Below are 17,455 nucleotides of genomic sequence, written 5' to 3'. Positions count from 1 at the left end.
TTATCATGATAATAACATGAGCTAGAATTGTCAAAACCCCTGATTTTTAGTAACATCTCTGGTAGAAATACAAAGAACAAGTATGTGTGTGTTGGGGGGAGTTGCATCTTAAACATTGATAATTAAAAACATTTCTATCAGCCATTTCTTAAGGAGTGAATTAACTTTATATTTTCTTTATATAAAATGACACATCAGGGCTTCCCCGGTGGCGCAGCGGTTGAGCGCGGGGTTGCGAAGCTGCCCGCAGCCTCTGCAGTGCCGGTTCGATCCCTGGCTGCTCCCTGGCCAGCAGAGGAGGGTCCCACATGGCGCGCAGATCTCTCCTGCCGCCCGCTGCTCCCCTCAGCGGTGTACTTCGGTCCTTCTGCCTGTTCTGCATCCTGCTCTGACTCTGGTGAATTCTCTCAACCTCCCGCGCTTCTGACTGTACCCAGTGCTTGTATGAATAAATAAATAAATAAATAAATCTTAAAAAAAAATTTGGAAAAAAAAAGTGTATCTTTTAAAAAAATAAATAAATAAATAAAATGACACATCATTGTCATTTGAGTTGGTAGCCAAAGAACATGCAGCCCTAAAACTGGAAAACATATAAAATATTATTATGGAGATAATTATTTAAAACATCATGTGAGTTTTTCAGGAATTTACCAAAAAATGATAGTATTTTTCACTTTTGCACACGTGTAATTTGTTGTTATTTATTTTTCTTATTCTAAAGTCACTCAAACTTATTTCTGGATTATTTTTCTTAAAGATGGTCCTTAAAATCATATAAGCTTCAGGCCTCCCAGAACCCCAATGGGCCCTGTGTGCTGAACATTTGTGAGCACTTGACTCATTATTATCTTATTATCTTATTTCATAATTATCTCATTTAATCCTCACAACATCTGAGGTCAGTACTATTCCAGTTAGAAACCAATGCTCAGAGAGGTTAAAGTAACTTCTTTGAGGTCACATATCTGGTAAGTTCCAGAACCAGGTTTTCATTTTAGGTCTGTCTTTCCTGGGGTTCACACCTTTACCCATTGCTCTCTGTTTTTTGAAGCCTGGATTCATTTTCACAGAAAAGTCTTCTAAGACCACCAGGTCAGCTCATGTCCTCCCTAATGCCTGTCCTTTCTCTCTAGTGCATATTACAGTTATTTAAGTACTAAAGTGAATGTCAGCATTGCCCTTCAGCCTCCATGGAGGAAGCTGTCATGAACTCAACCTGTAGAAGTAGTGAATTAGTTCCTTGGGATCTACTAATGTTCAGAAGCACCTTAGCAATCAAAAAAGATAAACTCACGCCATTTGTGGCAACATGGATGGAGCTGGAAGGGTTATGCTGAGCAAAATAATTCAGAAGGAGAAAGAAAAATATAGGCTGGTTTCACTTATGGGGGAGTATAGGGAAATCTAACAAAGGATCAGGAAAAAGACAAAACTTGCAAGCTGACCATAGATCTGAGGCTACAGCAAAGGAGGGGGTGAAAAGAGGGTGGGGCAAAACAGGGGAGGGAAGAAAACAAGGGACTGTGGTAATGGTTCATGGGTGCCACAATAGTGGCAATGTAAGAAAATTAAAAAAATAAGTTTTTAAAAAAAGGAAGCAACTTAGTGTAGCTTCTTGCTTCAAGTGCTTTTCCCCTCACCTTTCTTCTTCCAGATGGAAGCTGGATCTGAGTACTACAAAACTCAATTTTCAGAAGAAGTACCCGAGAGTATTAGGGATATGTATTGGATAATGAAAAGCAGTGGTTTCATCATTCATACTTTCATATGGATGTCTGGTACTCCCCGTTCTGAGTACAAGATACCTACTTCCAGGCAGTGGCTGTGGTGGCCATTCATGCCATCAATGTATCTGTTTCATAGTTGTGTATTTCCATAATCATTGTAAAATGGGGTAACACCTGTATTCAGTTTTCCCTGGAATGTACAATTGTGTACAATTGTGTTCTCTTATACTTGTCATTTCAGATGAGATTTTCTGGCTGACACTGTCTGGGAAATGTCCTTTGATTAAATTAAATATGCAGCACACTTAACATTGGGAGCCTATTTGAGTTTCCCTAAGTAGCCACATCTTACAGAAGCAGAAGGCAGCCTGTTCTTTGGTTGGGAGAACTTGTGAGTGTTGCCTCCATGCTTTGGTGTCAGTTGATGGCAGTGTGTGGCTGACTGAGCCCTGAAAGGCTTTGTGTATTTTTCTTTTCTTACCATTGGGCTATTTTTTTTTTCTTTTTCAGTTTATTTTGACACTAAGAAGAAAATATATAAAAATAAAAATCTTAGCATTATGATTGCCAAGTTTTTCTTCCAAACGTAGAAAAGAAACCAATTGTTGAAAAAGATGATGAATGATATCCTTTGTTTTATTTTCAATTATAGCATGTGAGGGCCTCACCATTGGAAGGAGGCCAGATCCCCCAGGCAGGAGGATTTTGGTGGGGAGGGGGCGGTCAAGTTGGTGTGTCATGATTTCCCCTCAGCTAGCACAAACATCTCTTCCCTTTCTCAGATGACTACCCCTCCTATCTTTTGGTCATTCTTTGTGTTTTCAGCACTTGCTACTGGTGAGGATGTCATCTATTTGTCAGAAGACGCCACTGGTGCAATATGGGGCTTTTAGCCTTTCAGTTGTGGTTTTCCCAACTTCCACAGCTTCTGACTTATTTGACTGTGGGATCATGTATGGTTGAGGGCAATAGTCAATTGTTAATGTGTAAGCAAATCCTGCGATTGTTAGCATTATTCCTCCCTTATTGTTGTCTTGTCACCAAGTGGTTTGGGAGAACCAAGGGCAGACAATCCAAGTTCCTTGTGCCATAAGTCAACCTCAGAACTGTCAGTCTCCTTTCTGGTCTCTCTCTGCCATCCACATGCTATAATTAAAATGAAGGGGTAGGTGGCAAGGGTCACGCCTCACTTTCAAGGATTTGAGGGAAATTTCTCGGATGCCTTCAGAGCATCCACGTGTTTTCTGAGAAGTTAAATCTAAAACTGCTTTGTGGACATGAGCACACTGTAACTCAGCAGAATTCCTGTAACACTGCCCCCGTTCGGAACTCCCCTGTGAAAAGTTGACATACCTAGACTGTCAAATTTCACTCATTTGTTATAAATTTTATTTGCAAGATTGTTTTCTCTGCTGGACTGTGAGTACATTGAGCACAGAGACTGTTTTATTCATCTTGGTAGTTCCAATGCCTGGCATCAGAAAATCTTTGCAGAATAAGTTAAGGTTCAAATAACTGAATTCAGATCCCAGGTGTTGGGTCAGAGTTATACAACTGACTAGGCATTAGGTGGTAGAATCATTTATCAACTGACTTGTGGTTTTATCACGGGAAGTTGAGTTGCATTGAAGAGGTACAGTTAAAGGAAGGAACTGTTTAGAACTTCCTAGGAACAGGAAGTTTGGCTCAGTTTATGTGTGAGGCTAGGGAGATAGGGTGGAGACACCAAATTTCCTCATAAAGACAGACAATAAAATGACTCCAGAACCCAAACACCTGAGTCTACCTTCCCATGGAAACACCAGCAGAAGAAAGAGTGTTAGTTTGAGCTCCTCACACTTCTTCCTATAGCCTTTCCTCTTAAATCCAGGCTGCCTTGTAAATACCCCATCATCCACTTGTAAACTCTTTAAGCAAAATGATGCCATATTCTGTTCTGTGGCTACCAGATTGGAACTTTTCTCTCTGCTTCATTCAGTTAATTGAGCTGTGCGGGAAGGTTTGGTAATTTATTCTATGGAGCCTTTCTGTGCAAACAATCCCAGGCTGAGGGAAAGAGACTTAACTGAATCTCTCAAACACTTGAAATGCAAAATTCATGTTTTGGAAAACACCACTGAGTCAGTGTCCTCAAATGTCATCAATAAAAGACAGTCTCCATCATCAGCTTTTCATTAACTGAGCTCAGTGTTGCTTCCTTTTATTGCTTTTTTTACATGTTTACAGTATCTCATTCTTTCCTTGATTCTGGATTTTCACACCATATGGCCACATCTTTAAGTCATTTTTCAGCTGCTCTATTAAATAGTAAAATGAGATTCAGAACAGATTTCTTTGATTTTAAAATAGCATTTTGGGTGTGTGACTTTTTTGTAAATAAAAAAAGGATTAAGCACTCAAAAGCATGAAATTTCAGGTATTCCTACTCTAATAGCGTAATGTGGAACTTTCTACTTTCTTAGAGTAAATACATGTCTGTCTTCTGGAATTTCACCTGCCATATAAATTGATTCATTCATCTTACATATTGAATTTCATTTCTGCTTAAATAAGACTTATCCCACACTCTTGCTAGTAAAACATAGATTGAAGGTGAAATTGCAAGTGTATCTTTTGTAAATGTTATATTTCTCATTAGAAATGATTGCTATTGTTTATAAACATACATCTTACATATCAATAATGCTCTATTACTATAATGATGGTTATCATTCTAATTTTTAATCAAATAAAATGTAGAAATCTTATGTTTTACTTTTTTTCTGAACTAGTCAATTATTAGTTTTTCGAGAAACTGCAAAGGAAGAGTGTTGAGTTGGTCAATGAGGACTTAAAGCATATAGCCCTGCAGTTTAATACAGTTTACTTTATAAAGGATTAGACATTTAAAAGGCTTTTAAATATTTACTGCTTGTATTCTGAACCAGAAAAAGCATTTTGGTGTAAGTTGACTGAGTTTTTCTTTTAAAAGATAGTTCTTAAAAGGAAAACTTGCTGCATAAACAAATTTTGTAACATGGGTAAATTTGCCATTGATCCAACGTTAGCAGCAGGGACTGTGTCAATCACAATTAATCAGCTTATGAGTATGTGATTTTAAATCTTCAATTATCCATTAAAATCTGGACATTGACTTGAAGAAATGACTGACCTCGAGTTGATTATTTAAAGTTAAAACCAAATGCACTCAACATCCAGAAAGTCAATAGTCTCTAAATTGTAATTCAATAAAGTCAATTTTAAGTAGTATACAATTTGTGACTGTTATAAATGCAGTTCACATATTTCAGTCCAATGATGGTACTATTTGCTAGAGAAATGTGTGTTACCAAGGATAAGTTCATTGAATGAGTCTAGTTTGGTTATTATTGGCATTTTAAGTTAATTATTTAATATGTTACATAGGAAATAGCCATTTTGAGCAACTATTCTGAATAATTCAGGTGAAATTCTGGTCTTCCTAAATTATCCTGGTATATTCATTATTTTTATTATCATCATGACTAGCTTATTCAAGATTTTTAAGTGACAGTAATGAAAACATAAAAAAATTAGTTTTTAATCATGTTTAAAATTTTAGAATCACAAGCACTTTCACATGTTCAGTTGTATCTTTTTCATAATATAAGGCTCTGAAGACTTAGTACTCTCTCGCAATGTGTTATGACCACTTCTAGGAGGTAAAGATTGTCATTAAGGCCACAATTAAGAGTGTTGCATGTTCTTCATAAAGCAAAAATCATCACCTCTCAGCATTTATGAAGCATCTGAAAGTGGTGGTAGGAAATGATAGAGCCATAATGCTTTTTCATAAAAACTTGGAATTAAGGCAGATGGCACTTACCCTAACAAGTAAAAGGAACGTGAATGACAATGTGATCTAGACAGTACACTGACAGATCCGAGTGACAAGCATCCCTCAAACTCTGTATTGTCATTTTCAACCTGACTGGATAGATGGGGGATAGCCTCTCTTTGAAAGAGCCACAACAGGGGGTTTGGAAGAGATGCTGTCTTCTCATGTTTCCAAGTAGATTATTTTTCTCAGGAAATTACTTATTCAATAAATATTCATTGAGGATTTTCTGTGTGTCAGGCAGTGTTCCAAAGAGGAGTTGTGACCCAGGCAAGGTTCCTGTCCTCAAGGAACTTTGGAACTTAGGGTTACTTTCTGGCAGTAGTGTGCAAATAAACAAGTAGATGGAAAACTTTTCAGTTGGTGCCAAGTAACATGTAGAAACAAAAGCAGAGCAGAAGGATGTAAGGGTCTGAGTCACATGGTCAGAAAAGGTATCATTGATAAGATGGCCTTTGAGCAGAGAGAGGACAGAAAGAACAGAATGTGGTTTATGAGGGGAGAGGCAAGACAACCAGGGCAGCTAGAATAAACCAGACAAAGCCCTCATCTCTAGCCACTTTGTATTCAGCGGTCCTGTTTGGCATAGCATAACAAGTGGGACAGACAGAACTATGAAATATTGAAATCAAGGACCCCTTATTCTCCAGTAAATACCATAGTAGAAAAATAATTTTATCATTCCCATTTTTTGAGTGTCTTGTGTGGCAGCCATTGGGTGGGACATTTGTAGTCTAGGTGGTAATTTTTATGATTTCCTTTTCTCTAATGAGGAAAATGCTGTTTAACTGAAGCTGAGTGCTCAGGCCCACATCACTTTAATGGTGGAGCCAGAAAGTGACCTCAGGTCAGTCTGACTCCAGAGTCCCTCTGTGCATACTGCTGCCTTTCCAAGAGGAGGAAGTGGCTGGGGAAAAGGCAACATGAATGGATTAATGAAATATCTTCAAACTGTGACAAATAGTAATGCTCTCAACAGAATGGGAGGGGGGCTGAATTGTCTATTGGGAAAGTCAGAATTGCAAATGGCTACCAAGCTCTGACTGGCTTCACTACAGGCAGTAAGATTTCCCACCACAGAGAAGTGGAAACATGACTATTGTCTAGTAAATTTCCAACATAACCCATAACTTCTTTCTCCCTTCACATGAGAACTGTTTGCTTTGGCCACAATGCTGTTTCACTTGTAATCTTTTGTGTACTTTATTAGGGATGCTGGGTCTTCTATGTAGACATAGTCAGCCTACTATTATGAGCAAACACCATCCAATTTCTTTTTTTTTTTTTTTTTTTAAGATTTATTTATTTATTTATACAAGCACTGGGTACAGTCAGAAGCGCGGGAGGGTGAGAGAATTCACCAGAGCCAGAGCGGGGAGCAGAGCAGGCAGAAGGACCGAAATACACTGCTGAGGGGAGCAGCGGGCGGCAGGAGAGGTCTTCGGCCATGTGGGACCCTCCTCCGTGGCTGGGGAGCAGCCGGGGATGGAACTGGCGCTGCAAAGGCTGCGGGCAGCTTCGCAACCCAGCACTCAACCGCTGCGCCACCAGGGAGGCCCACCATCCAATTTCTTTAAGCAGCCAATGAAGTATTTTAAAAATTTGCCACCTCCCAAATTTTCTACCAATCTTTACTCCAATAGATTCTAAAGTTATTATCTGACACTACTCATCTGGAATTATAAATTTTTTAGGTTATCTGTCTCTTTTCAGTGATGAAGTTAAGGGTATTTCTGTCCCTCTAAGATAGGTCAGCATATACTGGGGTTACTGATTCATTTGGAAAAGTGATCTTGCACTGGGATAATTAGAGATGCAGATCTTACTCTTTATGTTGCTCCTTTCTGTAAAGTTTTGGTCCTACACTTTGAACTAACCTTGCAGAGAAAAAAATGATAACGAAGTGAATTGCACATATAATGAGTATCTGTTAAAATAATAGCTCTGGAAAGAAACTAAAGTTTAATGCAACACAGGAATTTTTTTCTACTTCTTTAGCAGATTCACATTACAGCTGGTTTTAGGTCTTGGCCCAAGTTGTTCTGAGTTCTTGATATCAATGCCATATGTTTAGAGGGGAATATCAATCCAATAGCCATTTAGACCCTCCCTTTTATTCATATGTGCTACACATTTATTTTAATACTGGACTCTGCTTTACTTTTAATGAAAATGTCTATATAAAAAATTGTCTTCGAGTTTTAATTGTCTTTATAATCAAATCATGATTAGCTTTGAAGAATGGATAAGATTTTTTGGTAAAAACTCACAAGGACAGCATGTCTTTATAAATGTACTGCATCAAACTTCAAAATGCTTTAATCCCCTTTTTGTTCTCTGGTTTGTTTTTGGTAATTTTATTATTTTTTATTGATGATGAACATTCATATATGTTTTATGTTTCTGTCAATTGCTTCTCAAGTAAGTATTCCCTTCCCCCATCTGCTCCCAATTTGCACTAACTCTCAGAGGGTTTCTGTTGAAAACTACATGAGAATTACACCTTGGGTTATTTTTCTCTTATTTAGGTCCCACCTAATTTATTATTATTTTTTAAGCCTCATGTAGTATTTCCATTTCCATCCATGTCATTATGTTTCTAAGGGAACTTTGGGTACAGAGATAATTGCAGGCAGTTGGAAATGTTAATTCCACATGTACAAGTGTGGCAATTAGGATCAAGGGGCTGTCTAGTGGGAGGAAGGAACTTGGGCCCTCTTGTAGGAGATGAAGAAAGGCCCATTTTATTGCTTTCCCCAGCATCTGCCCTGGCCTTTGTGTGGTTCCAGAAGGATTTTGAGGTCATTGCCTTTATGTGTGTACTCCCCAATCCATCCATTAAATATGAATCAGAAAATTATAAATTTAATAACAAATTTGGCAGTACAATGAGAAACCAGAGAGAGGGAAAAAAAGATGTGTTCCTTACTTTAACCAGAATTGATGATTAAATTACATGAGCTTGGTACTAGGATATTTGAAAACTTAAAAAATAGTCTTCATGGTTTCTGGTTAGGCTCTTGCTTTAGACAAGTATGCACATATGGAGTAATTAGACAGCAATTTGAAGCAGTGAATGGACACAAGGAGGAGATAAATCTATATCCTGGGCATAAATAAATGGGCTGTACAGATAGGATATACAATCAGTTTTCCAGGAAACACTGAGAAGGATAAGAATACTCAAGAATAAAATCACATGAACAGGTCTCAGAAGTGGTAACTAAGTGACCCATAAATGGGCCTTCCGTGGACATATGTGCAATCAACACAGACCAGGCCTTGGTTTTTGCGCTGAAGTTGCTCACATCCCAAAAGTGGTAAGAAAATGCAAATGACTCACTTTAGCAGCAGTACTAAGTGAGGATTGACATTAAGAACAAATAAATACTCTGCTGGTGGGAGTTGGTGAAGGCTTCTCGAAGAACAAAGCAAGGACTTTCAGACAAAGGGAATGCCAGATTTGGTTGGATGGAGTCAGCTTTTTGGTGAGAAACAATCTTCAGTGTTGTTTAAAACTTAATATCAGTTATTTCTAAATGCTGAAAAAGTTACTTTATGTGATCTTGTACAGTTGCTTTGGACCTTCATTTTTAAAGTAGTTATGAAATTTGCTAACATTTCATTAAGAATGATAGAAAAATTATGATTGTCCCAGATTTCATCTTTCAACATTTTAAGTTATTTTTAGGATTTTTCCATTTTAACCAAATTCAGCAAACATTTTTACACATAAAATTATATGGAAAAAAAAGGCAAAATCTGTAGTGGGTATTGCATTATTTATGGGCATGCTATTATAATCTATAGAGCATAATGTAGTTCATTTGTTTAGTACCATTGTGGAAATTAACTCAGATAAATGATAGGAGTTTTGAAAGTTGATCATGTATACAAGTACAGTATATGCTATAGCATACAGTATATACAAGTTAAATATACATATATATTTGAAAGGGACACCTTATATCTATCATTACCTGTGGTATCAAAATTTTTTCTTTATACCCTTAAGTCTTTGGAAACCATAGTCATCAAAGCACACAAAAATAGATGGCCTGGACTGTATAATATTATATGGATTTAACATAAATTTCACATTATGTACAATGACACTATTAAATGTGTTAATACAACACATAAAATGACCAATTCTCTTTAAATTTTAGTGTTTAGCATATTTGTTTTGATTGTACGTGTGGGAGCTGTGAGAACGGCTCTGCAAAAATACTTTGCAAGTTACCATAGTGACTAAATTGTAGTGCTTTATGATGTTGTCTTTCCCTTGGGTCTTAATTCAGTTGCATGTTTTTGCAATCACAATCCAATAGATGACGTTTAAATTTTCCTATTTAAAAGAAATGTGTATATACACATATAGATTTATAACTTTACATAAATATGTAATTTGATCAAATTACACATTCTTAAAATCTTTTTTTCTCTTTCTCTGGGGTTCCCACATCCTTTTTCTCCTTTCTTCCCCATTCCAGTAAGCTATGTTAACTAATGACAAGTATCTTTTCATTTTTTCCCCTCTGTTTTCATGCAGTTACATACAGACCTATTTATTGCATGTACAAAAATGAAGCAGGATTTCATGGACGTTTTTCCAAATTAATTAATACATAGTCATGCCTATTTATTCCTTTTAATGACTACTTAATACTCCAGGCTGTGAATGAGACAAAATGTCTTTAACCACTTCATTTCCATTTTTTTTTCTACTATGAGTAATGCTTCAATAAACATCATTATACATTAGGTCTGCACTCTCTGATGGTGTCTTTATTTCTAGGGCAGAGATTCCAAAATGTTGGGATTGCAGGGACAAAGAATATGTATTTTAAATCTTCATACAAGTTAACCGTATTGCTTTCTGAAAGACTGTAACTAACACATTACATTTATGCCTTGCAGTATTTGCAGGTCCCTGTTGTTCATGTCCCTATCAGCAATGGTGATTCTCATTAGTTTGAGATGCTCTGATATGGGTAAAGTAAAAATTCATTGTTACTTTAATTAGCATTTTCCTGACTAATAGTGAATTTTGTTGGCTGTAAATTTGGATGAATTGAAAGAATATGTTTATTAAAAAGTTTTATCTATTTAAGAATTGTCCTTTTTTTTCCTGCCCACTTAATTTTACATTTTATTAGATTTTGCCTTTTCAAAAATCAGATTGTGAGATTTCATTATATATTACAAATATACCTCTTTGTGTACCATCACTGAGGTTATTTCTATATCCTTTGTTTCTCTTGCCTTTCACATATTTTATGCTATACATGTTTTAAATTGTTTCTTCACAGACCTTCAAAAATATTTAATTATCTAATCCTTATCCTACTCCCCCAAACAAAACCCTGTTACATTTCTAATTAGGATAGCATTATGTTTATATACTTGACATTTTTAGGAAATTAAGTCTTCTCAAATGGAGATGTCCTTCTTCCAGCCAGACCTTAGTGGATATCTTCCAGTAGTGTCTTCTTCATACAAGTTCTATATCTTTGAAATTTTATCCTGAGTATTTTTTATTACAGTTGTTTAAATTAAGGTAATGTTGATTTATAACACTGTATATGATTCAGAAATATAGGATCCCACCTTTTCTAAGAATTTTAGTGTTGCTACTGTAACTACAATATAATATCTGTCCATTTCTACCTAAGTTGAAAAAAGATGTTGATTTTTAGATATAGCTGGCTCCCTTGTCATTTCACTAATCTAAACATTTTTTTTTTACTTGCATTCCTTATAAGCATATTGGTTATGCATATTACCAATAGGAAATGCTTACTTTTCTGTCTGTTTTTCCAATTTTAATGTCAGTTACTTTATTTTCTTTAAAAAATCAAGTTATTAAATAATAACAAAGATTATTAAGTAATAACATTATTAAATGTTATTAAATAATGATGATGATTATTAAATAATAACAAAGACACTGAACATATCTGCTAAATTCCTAACTTAAATGCAGGTGGTTGCAGTGTTTTACCATTTAAGATAAATATGCTCTTGTTTTATAAACATGCTGTGTTGTAAGTTATTGTAAGTTTTTCTATTACTATTTTAGTTTTTATAATTGGAGATGATTTGCTGAATCATATCAGATAACATTTTTGCATTTATTAATATTTTCAATAAACTTTCTACTTTAATGTGTAGGTGATTAAGTTGATAGCTTTCTTATTATTAAACCGCCTGCATTCCTTGAATAAACTACCCCTTGACCTTATTATACTACTCCTTTTGCACATTGATTCTATTTTTGCTAATGTTTCATTTAGAATTTTGTCTCTATGCATAGTAAAATTGAGCTATAGGGGTGTTTTTTGTATTGTCATCTTTAATAGGTTTTGATATTAAGTTAGTGCTTCTCTGTGAAATAAAATCAAGAATTTTCCATCTTTTAAAGATTGAATAAAAACCATATTACCTTGGTGACTTTTTCCAAAATGAATCTCTCTTCCTTGCTAACTACCATATTCAAACTTTTACTTCATCATAGGTCAATTTTAGTGGTTTCTATTCAGTTAGGAAATCATTCAGTCCCTCTGGATTTTCAAATTTGCTTTCTATGAAGTCACACACAATATTCTCACAATTTTTAATCTCTTTTGTATCTGTAGTTATTATGCATCCTGTTTCTACTTTCTTTTCTTTAATCAGGGTTTTGAGTCTATTTTAATCATTTTTTAAAAATAATTCAAATACTTTATTGAACTATAACCTGATTAGAATATGCCAGATGAGAATCAACATTGTGCAGAAAGCTTTTTTTTACATAGAAATTTTTTTTACATAGAATTTTTTACATAGAAAACTTTACATCTGTATCATATACATTTTATCCATCTGAAAAAAATTTCTGCATACACCGTTAATATGGAGTGCTTGACAATCCTTGTTTCTTTTTAACCATAAGAGCACAAATCACAGTATGAATATATTTCCAGTAAATTTAACCTCCCCAAAACATGCAAGATTTTTTTTAATGTATTCAACATTAAATTCTGTGCATAAGAGTGAAATCTACGCCAAGCTCTGCCACCCAAAAGAAAACAGTGGTAGCCACCGCAATTCGAAATTTGTTTTCAAGGATTCACGTTTCAATTCATGAAGGATTATTGTATTGTAATGACTCGTCTTTAAAAACCCTAAGAGAAGTGTATTACAAGCAGTTAAGTCAGTAAAGATATTTTCTACCTTTTTTTGTTGTGTTGATCATGAGAAGTTTAATCACTTTATTTTCAAGAATGAACTTTTTGTGATATCCTTTCCACTTTTTATGTTCTAATTAAGTGACATCTCGTGTCATTATTGATTCTTGTTTCCTAGTTTCTTTAGGTTTATTGTCTCCATTTTTTCAAGAGGAAGCACTTAATTCTTTAATCTTTCAGCCTTTTTTCCTGTAAAAATGAATAATTTAAGGTCATAAATTTTCCTCTACAAAGATCTTACTATATTGCATAGGTTTTATTATCTAAACAGTTCCTAGTTTCTTTTTCATTCATTTGTGGGATTTATTTAAGAAAATATTTTCAGATTTCCAAGTTGTTAAAATAATTCTGTTCACGTTCATTATTTGCTTTTAATTTTATCAAGTTGTGATCATAGAGGACACCCTGTTTAAAAATTTCCACTTAATTGCCCTTTTCCTATGAAGCCAAATTTTTTTCTTCACCTTCAGCTAGAATACAGGTAGATCAGCCCTTACTTCAAGCTAATGGCAGAGACATTCTTGGGAGGGCATCAAAAGCTAGAAGAACCTCATCTAATAGCCTTGTGGGAAAAGCCTCCTCCTTGCCAGAACCTCTCACATTAGCAGGACATCATTTTTGTTCTCTTTATATAGCTTGTAGCCCTTATAACTATGAGTATTCAAGCTCCTATTTACACATCTTTTCATGACAGGACAGCTATTAGTCTTTAATGCAAAAATCAAATTCCTACATGGAATAAAAAATGCAATGCTTGCAATTCCAATTTTACACTTTCACTACAGGGATATAAGACAAAATTATGTGGAAAAATATGTGTTCATATATATTTGTATCACTTATATTTTATATTTGAAATATTAAAATGGGCTGTCTGTGAAAGTATACTATACCTTAATCACCCTAAGATGCCATTGTTCCTAGTCATACCACTCCTCCTCCTCATACTTTTATGAAAGAAAAATGTCTGCCAATTACATAATTCCATGACTGTGCTTCTTAACACTTAACACTTTGTGCTTAAAGATTGTTCCAAACTTTCTTCAAATAGATTTTTAATCTTCCATTATTCTTTTGCCTAGACAAGATTGATGGATACATGAAATAGATTGGATGAGGCATTCCTCATATTTCCCCCACATGCAGAGTTTGACTTTTCTAAGTCACTTTAAAATCTCAGTCATTGACCATCACGGCTTTTTTTTTTTTTTTTTCCCCATAAAGCATCAACCTCTGTGACATCGAGATTCTTGGAGATGCAGAATACTTGAAAACAATGATTCACTATTTCTGAGATTTTCTTCCAAACTTCTGATACTAATTAGTTCTTTGAGTACACAGGCAGACAGGATCTGAGCCAGAGTTCATGCCTGTGTTCATTGCACAGCCTCACAGCCAGGGTGTGATGCAAGGTTGCTCAGGACATCACTGTTCTGTTGATGGCTAAGCAGTATTCAGCCCCATTATGTTAACTACTGTCAATAATAACTAAAACTATATAAAAATGTAATTTAAAGTAGAATCTATAGGTTATGAGTGAAAAGCACTCTGAGAATCTGTAGGGTTCAGAGACTCAGTGAAAAAACGTTATGTGTGATGTTAAATAATATTCAGGTCACTTACCATGAGGTCTATGAAGATAGTTAAGAATGTGCCTCAGAGGAGCAGATCTGAACACAGCAGAACAGATAACAAATGTTAGGGAAGATGAAGGAGCAAACGGTGAACAATGAGGCTTGCCATTCTCTTGTATATTTGGGAAATCCTTAATTTTAGCTTCAGATGAGTGTTCTTGCTGTCATCAGTTATGTACAAATGAATATCAAACCTCTTCAGCAATTCTAGTTAACTGGGCATGTACCATCTGTGTTCTAACTGTTCTCTCACTACAGATTTCTCTCCAATGGCATAATGGACACTGTAGCAAACCATTCCACCCCCTTTTCCAGAAACCCTCGTTTCCCAGCTGCTGGGATAGTTGGTTGCTGACAACTCATACTTAAGTTTCTCTCCAGGAATTGCCCCCAGAAAAAGAGAAGTGCCTTGCAAGGACTGGTTGGTGTGTAGCCAAAGCCCTCGCCTCCTTGAATCACTGGGGGCAACTCTGAGTGAGCTTCCCAGCTCTATAGCCTCCAGTGGATTGACAGAGGCCTCTATTGCAGCTGCATTTGTATTTTAACTCCCTCTGCCTACACCTGCTTCCCTTAATTCCCAGCAGGTATTGTTTCTGAGACTATGCCTCAGTGTGCCTCTAGAAAGCAATCTCAGAGCCTCGGTTCATTTCCCAGGATGCATAACCTCTAACAAGGATTTGGAAACTGGTTGGCAGTGAGAACCCCCATGACTGGTACTAGAGGGCATACCAATAGCTCCTGGGGAAGGGAAGATGCAGTGTGAACTCCTCTTAGGGGTGAGCATAATCCTACATATGTAGTGTTGGTGTGAGTCATTTACCTAGACCCTACACATTCTCTGGTGGTTGATGTCAACCTGCCGCCCTTCCCTGAATATACTGATTATAATTTTCCAGGATTTCTTGCTTTTGTGTTCTTGCTGTAGGACCCTCTGACATTGCTCTCACGATCAGTGCAGCCTTGGAGGAAGGCAGCTTTGCAGAGGCTCTCTTCTAAGAGCATAGCCCAAAGGACCCCAGCATCTATTTGGTCCAAGAGAGACAAGTAGGATTTGTGTGTGTTGGTATAAGGGATAGGTGGTCTTCTATATCAAATGATTAGTCCTGACCTAGATAATCAGCAAGAATGATAATTAGCAAGAAGAAAATTTGGGGAGTTTTGATTGTTTGGCATAACTTTCTAGGATATGTTCCATTTCAACTTTATAGAACTAGTCTAGAAATTTTTCTTGAGCAAACCTTTCATAAAGTCTTTTGCCTAGATAATTTAACCAACTTACAAAAAAAATCATTCTCTGTATAACTACGATTTGAATGTGGTAGGTGATGATCTTGTCTTTTGCTTAAATAATCAGGAAAGCAGTGTTGGGTTAAGTGTCTTACTATCAATCTTTGCATTCATGTCCTTGGAGAATTACTTCTTAAGACCAATAAGGGTTTCATTTGTAATCTGATGGAAAAGTACATGAATCTCTGCTCCTTCTTAACAAAAAAGTCCTCATGATGATTACTTAATATTCATGGCCACTGATAGGAGCTACCCTGAGTCATTATAAATGCACTTCATAGATCACTGCATTGGTAAAAATCATTGGCCTGTCACAAGAATTTGCAATTACAGTAGGATGTCATCATTTCAGGAAACTATAAAGCAGGGAACATGTTTATTTTCAGCCACAAAGGAAAAAAGTATCCTGAGAACCAGATTTTCTTGGCAGTTTGAAGCATTTATTAGAAAATCTATAGTTTCTTTTTGTAATCCCACACTCAATGGGCATCCCCTTTAGTGGAGATATGTCAAGCCTAGAGAATTATATGGTACGTTCTGAACTTACTTTGCTGGGAAAAGTAAAACTCATGACTTAATTTATAGTCTTGTTGAGATCATCACTATCTTGGCTCTGTGGGAGGTGGAATTAGTCTTATCATAACTTAAAGGAAGCCCACGCGTTCTCAAATGCCCTTAAACACTTGTGATGGATAACGTTAAATGTTGACACTGATATTTCTCCTAAAGTAATGTCTAGCAATTTAATACTAGACATTGTCTAGTATTAAAAGCTTCTGCACAAAGTTAGAGATTGTGTGGGAGTTTTGTGAGTAATTCCACTAGATAGAGATTTTCTCTGCTTTTCTGCATTTCTACTGTGCTGTCAGCTTTTTATTCCTCATTACCTAGAAACATTCTGACTTTTAGCTGGTTGCTCCTTCAAATATGTTCTCTTTAGAGAGAACAAGACTCATTGATGTGTTTGGAAGATAAGGTCTAGGTCCTTTTGAGACCTAGAAATGTACTAGTTGGCCACAATACAGTTGCTGGCTGTGTTCTAGGGTACTCTTCTTGTCTATGGTGGTGACTTCAAATGGACTTCTGTTTAAATGGCAGGTGCCTGCAGTTTTAATCCAATAGGATTTAAGCCTACTTTGCCTAAAATTTCTTCCTCTTGGTTTGTTAACCATTATTATATTTTCTTATCCATTAAACTAAGTGAAATCTACATTGTCTTTTGTAACAGAGCCTGAGTCCACTTTTGATATTATTGCTGATATCTCTTAAGCCTCACCCCTTTTTATTCCCTTTGCATGAAACACCTCAACATTGTTGAGAAGAAAGTTTGGACGCTACCTCCCTTGGTGAGGGAGAGAGGTTCAAACCATATAAGCCTCTGACAATTGTGAGAATCCTCACCCTCTCCCCAACCCCCACCACCATAACTCAAGCCAGTTCACTTTCCAAGCTTTCTTGCACCATTTTTGAATCTGTCCCCTTCTCAACACAAAACGCCTCGTTATATGAGTGTGATGATTAATTTTTTGTGTATCCATTTGCTAGGCCACAGTAGATACATATTTGGTCAAACATTATTCTCAATATTTCTCTAAAGGTATTTTGCAAATGAGATTAACATTTAAATTAGTATACTTTTTTATCATCAACATCCATCGGGAGCATAAATATTTTTATTGAGCTATAACTAACATATAACATCATATTTGCCCCAGGTGT

At 36.0% G+C, this 17,455-nt stretch overlaps 1 protein-coding gene across 1 annotated transcript in view; it reads left to right on the top strand.

Moving 5' to 3' along the window:
* FTCDNL1 (formiminotransferase cyclodeaminase N-terminal like) overlaps positions 1–230 on the top strand; it is an 84,815-nt gene extending 84,585 nt beyond the window's left edge. The window contains exon 6 of the mRNA XM_054699975.1: positions 199–230. Coding sequence (XP_054555950.1) covers positions 199–224 — 26 coding nt within the window. The 3' untranslated portion in view covers positions 225–230. The remainder of the gene's footprint in view (positions 1–198) is intronic.
* Positions 231–17,455: the final 17,225 nt, after the last annotated feature.

This window comes from Talpa occidentalis, unplaced genomic scaffold, assembly GCF_014898055.3.
Source record: "Talpa occidentalis isolate TD23 unplaced genomic scaffold, MPIMG_talOcc4v2.1 talOcc4.3, whole genome shotgun sequence".
Classification (NCBI taxonomy): Eukaryota; Metazoa; Chordata; class Mammalia; order Eulipotyphla; family Talpidae; genus Talpa; species Talpa occidentalis.
The sequence above is the reverse complement of the archived record's forward strand: the minus strand, read 5'-3'. Positions and strand labels throughout refer to the sequence as shown.